Source organism: Caretta caretta, chromosome 2 (genome assembly GCF_965140235.1).
Source record: "Caretta caretta isolate rCarCar2 chromosome 2, rCarCar1.hap1, whole genome shotgun sequence".
NCBI lineage: Eukaryota > Metazoa > Chordata > Testudines > Cheloniidae > Caretta > Caretta caretta.
In genome coordinates, this window is record NC_134207.1 from 189,290,685 (window position 1) to 189,307,678 (window position 16,994).

Consider the following 16,994-nt stretch of genomic DNA (forward strand, 5'->3'; position numbering starts at 1 on the left):
ACAGGATTCAGGAAGTTTAAGATCTCAAATCTGGCTCAGATAAGTAGAGACCAGATGTCATTACTGCACAGAAACTGTTTGGTGGCTCACATGAGATGAAGCAATCTCCGTCCAGTTCTTAGTGGACAAGTGCCTGCATTCTAAATAAATAAATAAACAAATAAATAAATAATAATTTGCAATCTCAGCGGGGTTAAGGACTGACTGGACATGTCAGCTCAACTTCCTTCTCATCACTAGAGGTGACCTGATTAGGTCACGGTTAAGGCCAATTGTGAAGGTGAGGTGGGGAAAGCTTGAATTGCCAATGTCTATTCTGTAGTTATTCTGCCGATAAAACCAAACACTTCAGTCTCCAGGGATTTCAAGCAGGCTGTTTAATGAGCACAAAATGCACTTACCATTAAAACAAGAAAGCGGCTATGGATACACAGACTCCATACAATTTATTGTAATCAAAACCACAAATGTCATACATTGTAATAAGGCTCTGTTTGAGATCAGATGCTTACAGCGAGGTATACTTTTGCGCTATTCCCCTCCCGAAATGATTACACTGGAACCCAATGCCTGTGTCAATTTGGCCTAAATAATTACAAACATTATGATCTTAGTAAGGCTCTGTGTTGGATTTATTCTGTTGCATACAAACATGTTACAAAAGAAACACCTAAAATATGAAAATACGTATCTAAAACACATTTCTTTCTTAAAAAGGAAATTAACAGTATACCACAACAGCTGTAAAACCAAATAGATATATACATTCAGTGAATAAGTTATTATCATCGTAAACTTTGTTCTACAGAAATACATTCTTGTTGCCTGGGATTCTTTTTACTATAAGCTGTCAGATACAAAAAATACACAAGGCTGATCCTGCATTCCTTGAATAGACAAGACCCTCATTAAAGTCAATGGGAGTTTTGCCAGCATAAGGTCTGCAGGATTGAATCTTTATATGCTAGTTGATAGAATTCTTCCTCCCCTCTCCCTGGGAAAGTAAACTTAACCCAGAAATCATCTTACAGGAGAACTATTGGTTTCATGTAACTTAAGTGCAGTTTTGGCATACACGAAAATGTCAAATCCCTACCAGATTTCCTTGATCACTCCTGTATGGTTCATGTGAATAGCGCTAATGCCATAGGGTAGCAGAATTGCAGAGGTCCTTTAAGTTCTGAACTGCCCAAGTGATCATTCCAGCTTGCTCAGGAGAAAAGATTCTGAAGCTCTCATTTAGCACCACTGTAGCTACTTCAAAACCCAATTTACAAAAGAAAGAAAGAAACATAAAAGGGCTGAAATTGCCCTGGTAACTACTCCAGTTTGTGCTCACAGTTTAGTTCTATTTATTGCAATATTTTTTTTAAAACTGCGATTTCTCCTAACAAAAATGAAACTTGAGCCAATGTTTCAATTCCTATACTTAATGCAGCAAAGGAAATGCAGTGAAGTCCGAAATTGGCAAAGAGAGAATTGCAAACCATGATAAACACATTGTAACTTTGATTTCGTACCAACCAAAAAGTTAAACTATACCTAATAAAAACCATACAGCCACCAGAAGAGTTGGATAACGCGACCTTCACATTTTTCCCTCAAAATCAAGAGATGGGATTAGAGAAAGTTTGGCCCATGTCATACGCTTTGCAGTTTGTTAGCCAGAATAAGAACTAAAGTCTCTTGCCTAATAAATTGCAAAGATTAACACAGATGGATAACAGGGGGTTTTGAATATTTCTACAGAGCCCCCCCAATCCTTTCCAAAAAAAGATAGAAATTAAATAACATTGACCAGTTGGAGACAGAATTGAATTGGCCCAAGAAAAATATATTATGGAAGTTATTTGCCTGAGAAAAATAACTATAGTTATTGCAGGAAACAAGGCAGAATAGCATAATTTAAGTTCTCACATGGCATTTCAATGCTCTACTGTACCTTGACAAATGTGATCCCAACAACAAAGAGGAGACGGATATAAGAATACACATTTCTCCACTCAAGTGCAACATATAACCACTTAATCTCCCTAAGACACAATTAAAAGTACTCTCAGATGACAGGGATCTCACAATATGCTAACAGAAATTCTATGATAAAACTGCTTCAGATGCAACATAAGTATGAAACGGATATTGATTCAAGGAGAATGGTATTGTTATTTTATTAAGGAGAGTAATGATAAAATATTTAGCACAGAAAGTGAAAATCCTTGCCCTGTTGATGTCAACAGAAAAATCTGCATTAACTTCGGTTGGGCCAGGATTTCAGCCATAGACGGTTATAGTTGCTTGAAGTCTCCAGTTACTGTGCATAAGTTTATATAGTTTCTTCTACAAGTCCCTTCAAATATTGTTATGCAAGAGATCATTCATAGTGTGACAAGCAGAGCCAGATCTCCAAGTAGTCTGCTCTAGTGCCATATGCAAAAGTGTGCACATAATCATTGTGATTGTACATATACACAAATTAGGCACTTGCCCATACGAGTGGCTGGGCCTCTGACCATTTCTGTGGAAATGCCCACAAGACTTGTGCTCCTGCATTATTCAGGCAGGATAATCCAACATTAAAACCAACATTAAAACTCTAGTAAATACCTAGGCCTGCTTTGTGGATTAATTCATACATTTTGCACAAGGGTCTGACAGAGTAATTGCATGTTGGAAATGGAACACATTTTTCCACTTTAATACTTGTCTTCCTTCAATAAACAAATCTCTCTTTCAGGTCAAGTGCAAAGCATTAGTAGCAGATGGGATGCCATTATTATTTCTTTAGAGCACCTTCTGTCATTACTGGAACAAGAAAGCATAGTGGAATAAGACAGACCTGAACCCTACAGCCATCAGAGCGGGAGTGCAAGTTTTTTTTAAGCTCTCAAAAATGATAATTTTTTTAAACAAATACACAAGAGTATTATGCTTGCTGCTAAACTAGGAGACGCAGGGAGAAGAACTGGCATACAATACCACTTCCTATGCTCCGACTTTAGGGAAGAAATCCAGCTTCTAGTAAGAACATTCCATAGATTTCAGAGCTGCCCTGAGTCAGTGGTGTGGGATACATCTTCAATCAACACCCAGCAATCTTCAGGAAAAGGAGGAATTACTTGGAAGAGAGAAACTGTTGGGCAAATATTCTCCCAGTTCTGTTCAGTTCCTGAGCTTTTAAAAATCCATTTTCCCTCTGGCTTTATGATAGAAGAGGAAGCATATCTTTGCTTCCATTTCCAAAAGAGAAGTACTTGCATTCATGGATGGTACATGAACTGTTGATAGGTTTCCTAAAGGTTCATTCTAAAATTTGAAAACATCAGCAGTTGAGGTTAAAACAACCCACGTCTATCCACGCTTAAAACAATAAATCTCCTCTTCCGATTTTTCTGCAGCATATGAGAGCACTTTTCCTCACAGCGTCACCCTCATTTCCAAACCAAAGTCATTCCTTTGGCATAAGTTATTCCACCAAGCCTTCTTGTTCCTTACTTTCCAAGAAGGACATGCCCACATCTCCAGTACTGTTCACACTTGTGTCTCCGTTGCCCCTGGTCTCCTCTGGTTTGTGATGTGCAAAAGTGTATGGTTCACTGTCCCTCTCTGGGCCGAAGGGGAGTTCCTCAGAGTTTGATATTTGAGTGTCTCTCTTGAAAGAGATGGGAGGTGGAGTAGGTGGTGTGTCACCCACAGGCCCATCAAAAGGCCGGTACACATCTACCTCTGGATTGACTGATCCATTGGATTCCTTCAGCAAATCTCCATACACCATGGCATCATCAATGACTGCATAGACATGGGAGTCATTTTCCTGCCTCCTCTTTTTGAATAAGCCCCGTCTTCCAGGCATCTGGGTATTGATGTTGACATTGTATGTACCCACTTCAGGATTCTGGCTTTCCTTCTTCCTGTTATAAAACAAAAATTAACAAGTGAGAACCACTGTAAATCCATATGTTACTTGTGTATTCAAACTCCGTAAGGCAACATCCATTTATTTTTATATTTAATTATATTTCCATCAAGTCTATGCCTCAAGTATTTTCTCTGCAGGGCAGAGGAGCTTGTTCACAAGTAGTAAAGGAGTTTACAGTTAGAAACATTGCCCTAGGACCAAGTGCCCCAAATTTTTTACACCCAAGCTAGTGAAAAGTCCTACAATCGTCTAGCTTGTTTCAAGGGAGATGATTTTGCAGAGCTCTAGTTACCACCCCAAGAACATCTTCATTACAGTTTACAAATGAGGACCCAAATCCTGGAAACACTTAATGTGTAGAAGTATCCCCATTAGCTTCATCCGAGTAAAGTTATGAGTATTTGCAGGATTGGGTTCCTTCTTTCAGGGCTCAACTTTAATTAAACTACTCCTCCCAGGCCACGAAAACCAAGAGAGAATCCCCTAGTGCTAGAAGCTGGATGGATCTGACTGATTTTGGCCTTTTTCTATCCCGCTCTCTTGCAAGTATGTACAAAAGAGGTTTTCAGTTTGTATCATCTGTAGACAGTAACTACCTATAACCATGAGAAACATTACTGACTCATCGTAATGTGACTTCCTTAAGTCACCCAGAATTAGGAAATCAAATCTGCTCCTGACTAAATGCTGCGCAACGCATTGATGCATAAACTGACTTGTTTTATAAGATATCGGTAAAGGGAAGGGGACATTTGACTGAATAGTGATTGTACACTGCTTTCAGGGAAAGCAGCCAAATTAACTTGGAAACATACCTTTAATAAAGTTCAGGAGATATCTACCTTAACACATTCAAACAAACATCAGAAGTCTATGGTAGTGCAAAGTGCATTAGTAAAGTGATCTACAATATTGTTGCAAGAATCTTAAGCTTTTTAGTTGCAACCCATTGTGCCTGTCTATCCTACACCTTCCACTGCACACTCCAGACCCTTCTTCAAGGACCACCTATCCAATATGTTAAATAAGAGGAATGGTACCCCCTGGCAAAACTGCTTCTTAATCTGCCTAAATCAGCATCTTGAGTAATGAACATACCTCTTCCTAGTGCAGCATATGACGATTCCGATAATTGAGAGCGCTCCAGCCACACCAACTACCACAGCAATTATCACTGTCACATCTATTAAAAAAAAAAAAAAGATACAAGGAAGAGAAATAAAGTCATTCAGCAATATGCAACCACAGTTAACCTATTGAAATCTAGCTGCCATACTTGACTTGCATCATTGCTGCTTAACATACCAGGTCTGCACAGAGACTCAGCCAGTTCTTGTGCCTCTACACTTACCTCCTACATCTCACTTACTTACATCTGATTGACTGATTAAACACATGTGTGAAGAGGAAGGGAAAAGGCTCCAACAGCAAAGGAGTGAAATAGCAGGATCCTTTCATTAACTCTCCTTCAACCTATTTAAAGATGTAAGTAACAAACAAACACAAAGCCACCCGACAGATCTTTAAGGTGCCATAAATGAAAGCCTCACAAAATCAATCAATCAAGCAGGTCAATGTACCCAGGGTGCAGGAATTTATAGGAATGGAGCCATAGAAGTTTGACTGAATTAAAGCAAAAAAAAAGTTTAAGAAAGAAAACACACATTTAAAGAAATAAGTTTAAAGGCAATGAAGTGTGAACTAAAGAGGAAAAGAATTAGAGGTTCAGTAGAAGGTGATGTAATCTGTTCTAATCTTCATTGCCAACTCTTGCTCTAGGCCTCACAGCTGTAAATGCAAGTACTTCCATTGAGCTGAACGGGACTACTTGCAGACATAAGGGTTTTGCATGATTGGGGCCTTGAAGCTGAAGAATAAAGTGCACTACACTTTATCCTGACAGGCGGGAAGTTCTTGTAGATCGGACACGAGTTGGAGCAAGGAACTCCCTAATCCTAATCCTGCCACTGAATGAATCTCAGCAGAGAGGCACTTCTTAGGCTATGTCTATATTATGCAGTTTTTAGCGACATGGCTGCACCGCCACAGCCGTGCCCCTAGAAGTCGCAGTGTAGCCGCGGTTTGTCGGTTCTCCTGCCAACAATGCGCTGTTCACACTGGCACTTGTCGCAGCAAAACTTGTGTCTTTTTGGGGAGGGAGGGGTTAACACCTCAAAGACAAAAGTTTTGTCATTCAATTGCCAGTGTAGACACAGCCTTAGAAGCAAGCGTGTCAGAGAATGTGCCTTGGTACACAGTGTGGGCTTCAATCTGGAGGAGCATAGGAAGAGTCATTATTGATCTCAGTTTGCCAGATGACTGAAAATTCAACGGCACCTTTTTATCAGCTACCACAGAATTGACAGTTGGCAAGCAGCCCATAGGATAGCAGGATTTAATTTTGTTTTTATATAGGTATACATAGTCAGAGGTAATGCTTTAACTATTTTACACTCTGAAAGCAAGTCCCAGACTCTGGAGTCTCTATAAGCCTGCCTTTCAGTATAGAACATTACCTGTTCATTAATGTGGAGAGTAGCTTAAAAAAAGCCCACTACATTTGATTTTCTACATGGTATTTAAGGATTTCTTTTTTTAAATAAACATACCCAGAAGGCATACAAAGGTCTAGTGAAATTTTAATTCCCAAGGTCACAGACCTAGGCTTGGTATACACTACCAACGTATGTCAGTAGAACTGTCGCTCAGAAGTGTGGAAAATTCACACCCTTGAGCAATGTAGTTATACCAACCTAACTCCCGATGTATACACAGCGCTATGTTAACAGGAGAAGCTCTCTTGTTGACATAGCACTGTCTACATTGGGAGTTAGGTCGGTATAACTACCGCCTCTCGGGGAGGTGGAGTACCCACACCGACAGGAGAAGCTCTCCCTTCGGCGTAGGTAGCGTCTTCACTACGCGCTACAGTGGCACAGCTGCGGCGCTGTAAGTGACCTGATCACACAATTTTACTCATCTAAGAAGTTAGTCCTTATGTGAGCTCCCAAACATGAGTAATCAAAGATTTATTACATACTGCAGACCTCATTGCCAGCTGAGAGAGAGTAGTATTTTTACAGTACATGGTGTGTCTTTCATTTAGAAAGATCCTCCCTTACAAACCTAATTTCCTAGCAATTAGTTCCTGTCTCTACACACACACACAGAGCCTCTGGTAGATGTATGGCATTACAGTGTACAACAATATAGGTAAAAGGATATGACTCACAAATTTGCTACCATTGGTGCTGACCCGTACATGATAGTTACCAGAGTTTGCAGCAGAGCTTTGAAAATGGAAGGCACGGTATATTACGATGAGGATGATGATATTGATATTCTGATTTAAAGGAATAATACTAATCAGAAAAAAGTGTGGTCTAGTCTGAGGAGAGAGCAGGACACCAGGATTTCCTGAGTTCTAATCCTAGCTGAAAGATTCTTTCTGCAGCTTTGGGCAAAACACCCAGTCTCTCTGCCTGAGTTTCTCCATCCTTAAAAATGAGAGTAATTAAATAGTTATTACCTACCTCACAGCACTATTGCAATGATTAGTTAATGTTGGTAAAGTGATTTGAAGATTAAAAGTACTGTGTAAGTGCTAATGATCTTCATTGTATGAAATATCAGAGACAGAAGTCAATCACATACTTTGTTTCTAGATTCTGTCTGAGCAAGGAAGGTCCTCCAAATGCATAAGCAAATTTTAATCTATGTGGATGGACTGGGAAGAATTAGGGCATTAAGAACAAAACACTAGATCTAGACAATTATTGATGTCTAGGGGTGTCATAAATATGAAGGGAAGGGTAACCACCTTTCTGTATACAGTGCTATAAAATCCCGCCTGGCCAGAGGCAAAACTTTTTCACCTGTAAAGGGTTCAGCAGCTAAGGTAACCTCTCTGGCACCTGACCCAAAATGACCAATGAGGGGACAAGATACTTTCAAATCTGGAGGGGAGGGGGAACAAAGGGTTCTGTCTATCTGTGTGATGCTTTTGTCGGGAACAGATCAGGAATATAAGTCTTACATCTCCTGTAAAGTTAGTAAGTAAGCTAGCTAGAAAATGCGTTAGATTTTCTTTTGTTTAATGGCTTGTAAAATAAACTGTGCCGGAGGGAATGTATATTCCTGTTTTTGTGTCTTTTTGTAACTTAAAGGTTTTGCCTAGAGGGATTCTCTATGTTTTGAATCTGATTACCCTGTAAGGTATTTACCATCCTGATTTTACAGAGGTGATTCTTTTACCCTTTCTTTAATTAAAATTCTTCTTTTAAGAACCTGATTGATTTTTCATTGTTCTTAAGATCCAAGCTTTTGGGTCTGTGTTCACCTGTACCAATTGGTGAGGATTATTATCAAGCCTTCCCCAGGAAAGGGGGTATAGGGCTTGGGGGGATATTTAAGGGGGGGAAGACGTCTCCAAGTGGTCTCTTTCCCTGTTCTTTGTTTAAAACGCTTGGTGGTGGCAGCATACTGTTCAAGGACAAGGCAAAGTTTGTACCTTGGGGAAGTTTTTAACCTGAGCTGGTAAGAATAAGTTTAGGGGGTCTTTCATGCAGGTCCCCACATCTGTACCCTAGAGTTCAGAGTGGGGAAGGAACCTTGAAAAGGGGGAGAAAAATCTTTTAAAGTACATGTCTCTGTCTCTCAAAGATTTTTGAAGTTCAGGTATGTCGAAGTGCAGGGATTTTATGATTAATACTAATTAGGAGTAATATTAGTAGCCATTCCAGAGATAATTCTGTGCCAAATTTTCTCATTCATGCTTGTTAAAAAGAAGGCAGGCAGACACACACGATGTGCATTTAAGAGAAACCTTCATTATTTACACAGTGCCAAAGCATGCCAGGTCTTTTACAGACACACAAGTTAAGTTTCTATACCAAGTAACATACAGATTAAGGCCCCACTTCTGCAATCAGATACATGTGACTGTAAGGATCCACTGGTCCTGACCAGATCAGATTGCTGGATTTGTGCCTAACTAGACATCTTACAAAGAGGAAAGACAGCTGGAGGAAAGGATACAATGAGATTTTAAGAAGTCCTTACCTATGTGTCAGTCTGTGGGGTTTGTTTTTTTTCGTTTGCCAATCTTAACTGTGTGTGTTGTTTTGTTTTTCAGTTATTAAATACATACTGCGACTTCACGATTTAAGTATTATTTCAGCCTTCTCCCAGTGCTTAAAATGGTTACCAAATTTAGGTAGCAAAGGCTGACTTAATAAAAAGCTCTATGATTCAGGGAACTGATTCTAGGTATTGTCCGTAATTTTATTTGAATTTTTTTTATGATTGTACAGTGGATTATTTGCTTTCGGTCATAATCTCTTAGGTCCGATAGTGAGGACCTGTGTGCAGCCCCATTGAAATTAGCACATCCAAATACCAACGTTCAGACTTGGAGTCTAATCCCACAGGAGGCTGCAGCTCTTTTGTCCATCTTCCATTAAGAAGAGAACATCCTTCCCTTACTTACTTTTAAGCTAAATATAGCAAAGATGAAACTGAAAAACAAGACTGATAGTGAAATTGAAAACATCTAAATCATTAATATATGTATATTCCTAAATGCTCTCTAATATGGTGTCTGTTAAGTATCTTGGAATTTATACATCAAGTTTTACATTCCCTGTTTCAACTAAGTTCAGAATCATCTCTCACAATTCTGCTACTTCAATCTCTTCCGCATTTTTACACTTTCTACTTCTTTTGACTGTTTCCCAAGTGAATACATCCAAAAAAGAAAGAGGATCCTGACAGAGTTTAGGCATCTGATGCTGTATTCTACAAACCGTAGAAAAAGCTGCAGTTTTGTAAAGCTGCTAAGAAGCATCTCTGTGTTCAACAAATTGATGAAGCAAATAGTCTACAAGTACATCTACAGCTGTGGACAGAAAACACCAGAGCATCCATACTACAGAGCATGATCCTCCCTCAGTACAGAAAGACAGCAACAACTCACCCCTCTTTTGTGGGACAAATGTCACCCAGAACTGCAGGCTCAGCTGTTTCTTATTCACTGGTTTACAGTTAGAGATGTTTACCCAGAAGTGGTGGTACATATGCAGGGGCTCAGGAAGCAGCTCATCTTCACGGCGCACAGTTTCTTCAGCCTTTGGTTTCTGTTCCTGTATGTTGACATAGGCGCGCCCCGTTTCACAAGCAATGTCCATCCGCTCCTTCAAGAATGCTAAGCGAGCAACTTGCTTACTGGGGACTGTGATGTTCCAGGACACGGAGACATAAGGAGGCAAACCCTCTAGCCAGTTAGGGGTTTGTAGGTAAACTTGCGCTTTTGGGTCTGGGATCACAGTGAAGATACATTCCTCTGTAGTATAGGAAGAGATAGATTGTATACATAGTATTGTCACTGCTCTTAACTTTCTCTTTAAATACATTACTTAGCCACTCTTTTCTAAAATAAAAAGCATCACTTACAATGGTGACTAGTGATTCATACAGAAAAAAAAACACAATATCTTCTTAGTAGTAACATGTCACTTATCACCATTTTTGTGTAATACAGTTATAACATGAAGAAAAGGAGTACTTGTGGCACCTTAGAGACTAACCAATTTATTTGAGCATAAGCTTTCGTGAGCTACAGCTCACTTCATCGGATGCATACTGTGGAAAGTTTAGAAGATCTTATTATATACACACAAAGCATGAAAAAAATACCTCCTCCCACCCCACTCTCCTGCTGGTAATAGCTTATCTAAAGTGATCACTCTCCTTACAATGTGTATGATAATCAAGTTGGGCCATTTCCAGCACAAATCCAGGGTTTAACAAGCAACTACAGCATTTGCTCAAGAAACTCCCTGAAAAAGCACAAGATCAAATCCGCACAGACACACCCCTGGAACCCCGACCTGGGATATTCTATGTACTACCCAAGATCCATAAACCTGGAAATCCTGGGTGCCCCATCATCTCAGGCATTGGCACCCTGACAGCAGGATTGTCTGGCTATGTACACTCCCTCCTCAGGCCCTACGCTACCAGCACTCCCAGCTACCTTCGAGACACCACTGACTTCCTGAGGAAACTACAATCCATTGGTGATCTTCCTGATAACACCATCCTGGCCACTATGGATGTAGAAGCCCTCTACACCAACATTCCACACAAAGATGGACTACAAGCCGTCAAGAACACTATCCCCGATAATGTCACGGCTAACCTGGTGGCTGAACTTTGTGATTTTGTCCTTACCCATAACTATTTTACATTTGGGGACAATGTATACCTTCAGATCAGCGGCACTGCTATGGGTACCCGCATGGCCCCAAAGTATGCTAACATTTTTATGGCTGACTTAGAACAACGCTTCCTCAGCTCTCGTCCCCTAACGCTCCTACTCTACTTGCGCTATATTAATGACATCTTCATCATCTGGACCCATGGAAAAGAAGCCCTTGAGGAATTCCACCATGATTTTAACAATTTCCATCCCACCATCAACCTCAGCCTGGTCCAGTCCACACAAGAGATCCACTTCCTGGACACTACAGTGCTAATAAACGATGGTCACATAAACACCACCCTATACCGGAAACCTAGTGACCGCTATTCCTACCTACATGCCTCCAGCTTTCACCCTGACCACACCACACAATCCATAGTCTACAGCCAAGCTCTGTGATACAACCGCATTTGCTCCAACCCTCAGACAGAGACAGACACCTACAAGATCTCTATCAAGCATTCTTACAACTACAATACCCACCTGCAGAAGTGAAAAAACAGATTGATAGAGCCAGAAGAGTACCCAGAAGTCACCTACTACAGGACAGGCCTAACAAAGAAAATAACAGAATGCCACTAGCCGTCACCTTCAGCCCCCAACTAAAACCCCTCCAACGCATTATTAAGGATCTACAGCCTATTCTGAAGGATGACCCAACACTCTCACAAATCTTGGGAGACAGGCCAGTCCTTGCCTACAGACAGCCCCCGAACCTGAAGCAAATACTCACCAGCAACCACATACCACACAACAGAACCACTAACCCAGGAACCTATCCTTGCAACAAAGCCCGTTGCCAACTGTGCCCACATATCTATTCAGGGGACACCATCACAGGGCCTAATAACATCAGCCACACTATCAGAGGCTCGTTCACCTGCACATCCACCAATGGGATATATGCCATCATGTGCCAGCAATGCCCCTCTGCCATGTACATTGGTCAAACTGGACAGTGTCTACGTAAAATAGTAAATGGACACAAATCAGATGTCAAGAATTATAACATTCATAAACCAGTCGGAGAACACTTCAATCTCTCTGGTCACGCGATTACAGACATGAAAGTCGCTATCTTAAAACAAAAAAACTTCAAATCCAGACTCCAGCGAGAAACTGCTGAATTGGAATTCATTTGCAAATTGGATACAATTAACTTAGGCTTGAATAGAGACTGGGAGTGGCTTAGTCATTATGCAAGGTAGCCTATTTCCCCTTGTTTTTTCCTACCCCCCCCCCCCCCCAGACGTTCTTGTTAAACCCTGGATTTGTGTTGGAAATGGCCCACCTTGATTATCATACACAATGTAAGGAGAGTGGTCACTTTAGATAAGCTATTACCAGCAGGAGAGTGAGTTTGTGTGTGTGGGCGGGGGTGGGGGGAGAGGGTGAGAAAACCTGGATTTGTGTTGGAAATGGCCCAACTTGATTATCATACACATTGTAAGGAGAGTGATCACTTTAGATAAGCTATTACCAGCAGGAGAGTGGGGTGGGAGGAGGTATTTTTTTCATGCTTTGTGTGTATATAATAAGATCTTCTAAACTTTCCACAGTATGCATCCGATGAAGTGAGCTGTAGCTCACGAAAGCTTATGCTCAAATAAATTGGTTAGTCTCTAAGGTGCCACAAGTACTCCTTTTCTTTTTGCGAATACAGACTAACACGGCTGTTACTCTGAAACCAGTTATAACATGTTTACCTGCAGGATTTCCATCATAACTACCCACCTACAACTCCAAGTCTGAAGTTTTTACTCCCTTCTTACAGAGGCAAAACTTCCATTGATTCAAAGGAAGCTTTGCTCAAGTAATGATGTCATAAATATAAAGGGAAGGGTAAACCCCTTTGAAATCCCTCCTGGCCAGGGGAAAGCTCCTCTCACCTGTAAAGGGTTAAGAAGCTAAAGGTAACCTCGCTGGCACCTGACCAAAATGACCAATGAGGAGACAAGATACTTTCAAAAGCTGGGAGGAGGGAGAAAAACAAAGGGTCTGTGTGTCTGTCTATATGCTGGTTTTCTGCCGGGGATAGACCAGGAATGGAGTCTTAGAACTTTTAGTAAGTAATCTAGCTAGGTATGTGTTAGATTATGATTTCTTTAAATGGCTGAGAAAAGAATTGTGCTGAATAGAAACAGACAGAAATAGTTAATCTTTTTTGTAACTTAAGGTTTTGCCTAGAGGGTTCTTTATGTTTTTGAATCTAATTACCCTGTAAGATATCTACCATCCTGATTTTACAGGGGGGATTTCTTTATTTCTATTTACTTCTATTTTTATTAAAAGTCTTCTTGTAAGAAACTGAATGCTTTTTCATTGTTCTCAGATCTAAGGGTTTGGGTCTGTGGTCACCTATGCAAATTGGTGAGGCTTTTTATCCAACATTTCCCAGGAAAGGGGGGGTGCAAGTGTTGGGAGGATTGTTCATTGTTCTTAAGATCCAAGGGTCTGGGTCTGTAGTCACCTAGGCAAATTGGTGAGGCTTTTTACCAAACCTTGTCCAGGAAGTGGGGTGCAAGGTTTTGGGAAGTATTTTGGGGGGAAGGACGCGTCCAAACAGCTCTTCCCCAGTAACCAGTATTAGTCTGGTGGTGGTAGCGGCCAGTCCAAGGACAACGGGTGGAATATTTTGTACCTTGGGGAAGTTTTGACCTAAGCTGGTAAAGATAAGCTTAGGAGGTTTTTCATGCAGGTCCCCACATCTGTACCCTAGAGTTCAGAGTGGGGGAGGAACCTTGACAAATGATATTGGAATTGGACGGTAAGAAATTTAACTCCTGTTATTTTATTATCGGATGTACAACACTTATGTGTTAACGGATATACTGAAGGAGTTGGGGAATGGATTGAGGGAATAGACCTCCACCTTACCTTTAATAAATGGCACAAAAGACATTTTCAGATCCTGATTAAGAGAGTCATTGAGGAATCCTCTGCCAAATGTTTTTAGGGATATGGTGATATTGTCTCTCATCTGAATCTTTTCAATGGATCCACCAGGACAGAATATACCAAGGTTTAACTCCTTTCCCTTGGTGGTGCTGACAATGCCATAGCTGTAACTTGTATTGCACCTCTGCTCTTGGATATGTTGTTGTAGCTTCAAGGATGGAGACATTATTTCCACATTGATCTCTTCTGGAGCCAATAGCTTCCAAATAAACTTATCCAGCCGAACAGGAAGCTGGGAAATAGCCCTGGGCACAGTGAGGTGATAGATCTTCTTTTGGCATCTTTTGAGATCCCAACAGGCTGCAGTCATAGAGACACAGATTATTGCTATACTTTTCACATTGAGCAGAGCTATTAAAATGAGATTTTGCTATGTGCTAGAGTGCTTAGGTCTGTACAAACACAAAACAGCAGAGTTCCATTGTTTGGTATTGGGGATATATGTGCTGAAAGATGGAAATAACTCAAATTCCCCATTAGCTCTGGTCCTGTGGGGATGCACTATAGAGTACATCCATATACCCACCTTTCCCACTATATTTTCCATAGTAACCATTAATAAAATGAGTGTGTTTCTCCTGACTCTTACAGGACATTAACGGAAACTGAGAAATACCAATGCACAGAGTTTGCCTGATGGCTCTTGGTCAGCACACAGGATATTATCTTCCCATCACCATTTGTCTGCAGACTTCATGGGATTTTCCATGGAATTGTGTAGACATCTGGTATAAGAAGCGTGGATATCACCTGCCCCATGTTTGAAGGAGAGCTTTGCTAACACCCTGCCCTAAGACAGGTTCCAGCACTAAGCAAGAAGTTTCCCTCTCACTTGCTTGTCTTCCATGTGCTAGGATTGAATTTTTCTAGGGATTAGCTATGCTGTTCTTGTCGGTCACCAAATCCCTACATCCTAAACCAGTTTGTGTTTATTTACTGACTTACTGTACCCACCACCTATTTGTTCAGCGCCTGTCTGCAAGCCAACTACACTTAAGCACAAATGAAAGACAGGATTTACAAGCCTGAACCTTCAGTAGAATACTGTGGAAATGAGAACATGTAGAACCCTTCTGTAGGTAACAACATTCAAGGCTATTGTCATACCTATGGTTTTTTCAGCTGTGATCCTCAGATTCTCCAAATCATAACACAGGAAGAAAATCCTGTAAATGGTGCCTGATGTTAAAGTTACATTACGTTCACAGGTTCTAGGATCTTTACATATCAAACATTCTGGCTCAAACTGCAAAGGATGCCCACTGTGTCGTGATTTTGGCTGTATGGTTATACTTATGTCCCTCTCTTTGACTAAGTCAATCAAGTATGTTGCATCTGAAATGAAGAAAAAAAAAAAAGAATTAGATCAACACAGCAATTAAAGAAATGTGGTGAACTGGAACCTCGTCCCATTCCTCTCTTCTCCAAAAATCAGATGTTGGACTTATCTTTACATTAGCTAGGAAAGCATTATTTACTTTTTACACTATTGGAATTAATACAAATAACTGTTTTTGGGTTAGGAGTTAGCCTGTTATAACAAAGTCCCATTCCACATCATATGTAGAGCTGAGAAAACAGCTGATACTTTGTTTTGGTTCTGGGGAAAAAAAAATCCAGATAATTTTGAAAGGAAACCGAATCTTTCCAGTTTCAGTCACCAAAACACAAAAAACAGAAAAAAAAAAAAACAAAAAAAAAACGTTCAACCCAAAGAAAAAGAAATGTCGTTTTGAAACATTTCATTTTGGAAATGTCAATACGGTTCATTCTGAAAGTGTCAAATGTTTCAATATTTCAAAAAGATTTTTCTTTTTGGATGAAACTTTCAGCTGACTTTGATATGAATTTGCGAATAGTTTTGATGCCCCTCCGAAGTGCATTTTTTAGCAAATTTACTATTTGCCAAAAAAAAATTTTGCCCACATAATTTCGTGTATGCTAGTCCCTTCTGAAAAGGCGATGCAAGAATATAAGGAGCTTGCTATAGAAAATTCTTTAGGTCACAACTATAGTATTCACAGTAGGTGCTATAAAATGGTCATAACAGACCAGTGGATAGGGCACCAGACTGAATCAGAAATTCTGGGCTCTACTGCCAGCTGTGTCAAACTTGTTGTGTGACCTTGAGCAAGTCAAGTCACCTTTTTGTGTCTCAGTTTGCCCACCTGTAAAATGGAGATAACGCTTTCTTACCCATGTAAAGTGGTTTGAGATCTGTGGATGAAACTTGCTGAGTAAGTATGGAATACTGGTACTATGTAGCTAATTAATTTCATTTCTCTGTATTACATACCATAAACTACAGCAATACTGATCTGATGTTACTTTCACAAAGAACTGAAGTACTTTTCTGTGATGTTAACATTTTGGGTTTGTGTGTTTTTATTTTAAGCCCTAAAAAACAAAAATTGAGAATGAAGAGCTTGGGAGATAGTGGTACATTTTTTTCTGACTACTATGTGACCCTCTGTGTGATGCTTAAGATGCAGCTTGTTAAAGGATATCTAGGGATTAAGTCAGTCAGGTGGTTTTGCATTATTGCAGGAATCAAAGTCAATGGGTCCAGATAGCCAATCACCTGTACTTAAACAATACAGGTGTCAATTCCTTTGAAGTTTTACCCCCCTCTGATCAACATGGTGGCTGGTAACTAGGCGAGGGGAGACTGGAATCCAAATGGGGCAAATGAAATGGTTTGGGAGAGTTTAAAAGAAAGCCTCAGTACAAAAGCTGAGAGAAACCAGAGAGGCAGAATCTGCAGGAATGCAGATGGAACCCTGATCCCCAAAAGTGGAGGAATGGTGGGTGGTGAATTTAGAATAAGTGGGGCCTGCCTAAATTGCATTGCTAAGTTTT

At 40.3% G+C, this 16,994-nt stretch overlaps 1 protein-coding gene across 1 annotated transcript in view; it reads right to left on the minus strand.

The window, feature by feature from the left end:
* Nucleotides 1-359: 359 nt before the first annotated feature.
* Nucleotides 360-16,994, minus strand: part of CDCP1 (CUB domain containing protein 1) — a 51,815-nt gene continuing 35,180 nt past the window's right edge. Inside the window, exons 5-9 of the mRNA XM_048838847.2 lie at nt 15,243-15,470; nt 14,055-14,435; nt 9,891-10,256; nt 5,015-5,099; nt 360-3,908 (exon numbers count right to left, since the gene is read on the minus strand). Coding sequence (XP_048694804.1) covers nt 3,464-3,908; nt 5,015-5,099; nt 9,891-10,256; nt 14,055-14,435; nt 15,243-15,470 — 1,505 coding nt within the window. The 3' untranslated portion in view covers nt 360-3,463. The remainder of the gene's footprint in view (nt 3,909-5,014; nt 5,100-9,890; nt 10,257-14,054; nt 14,436-15,242; nt 15,471-16,994) is intronic.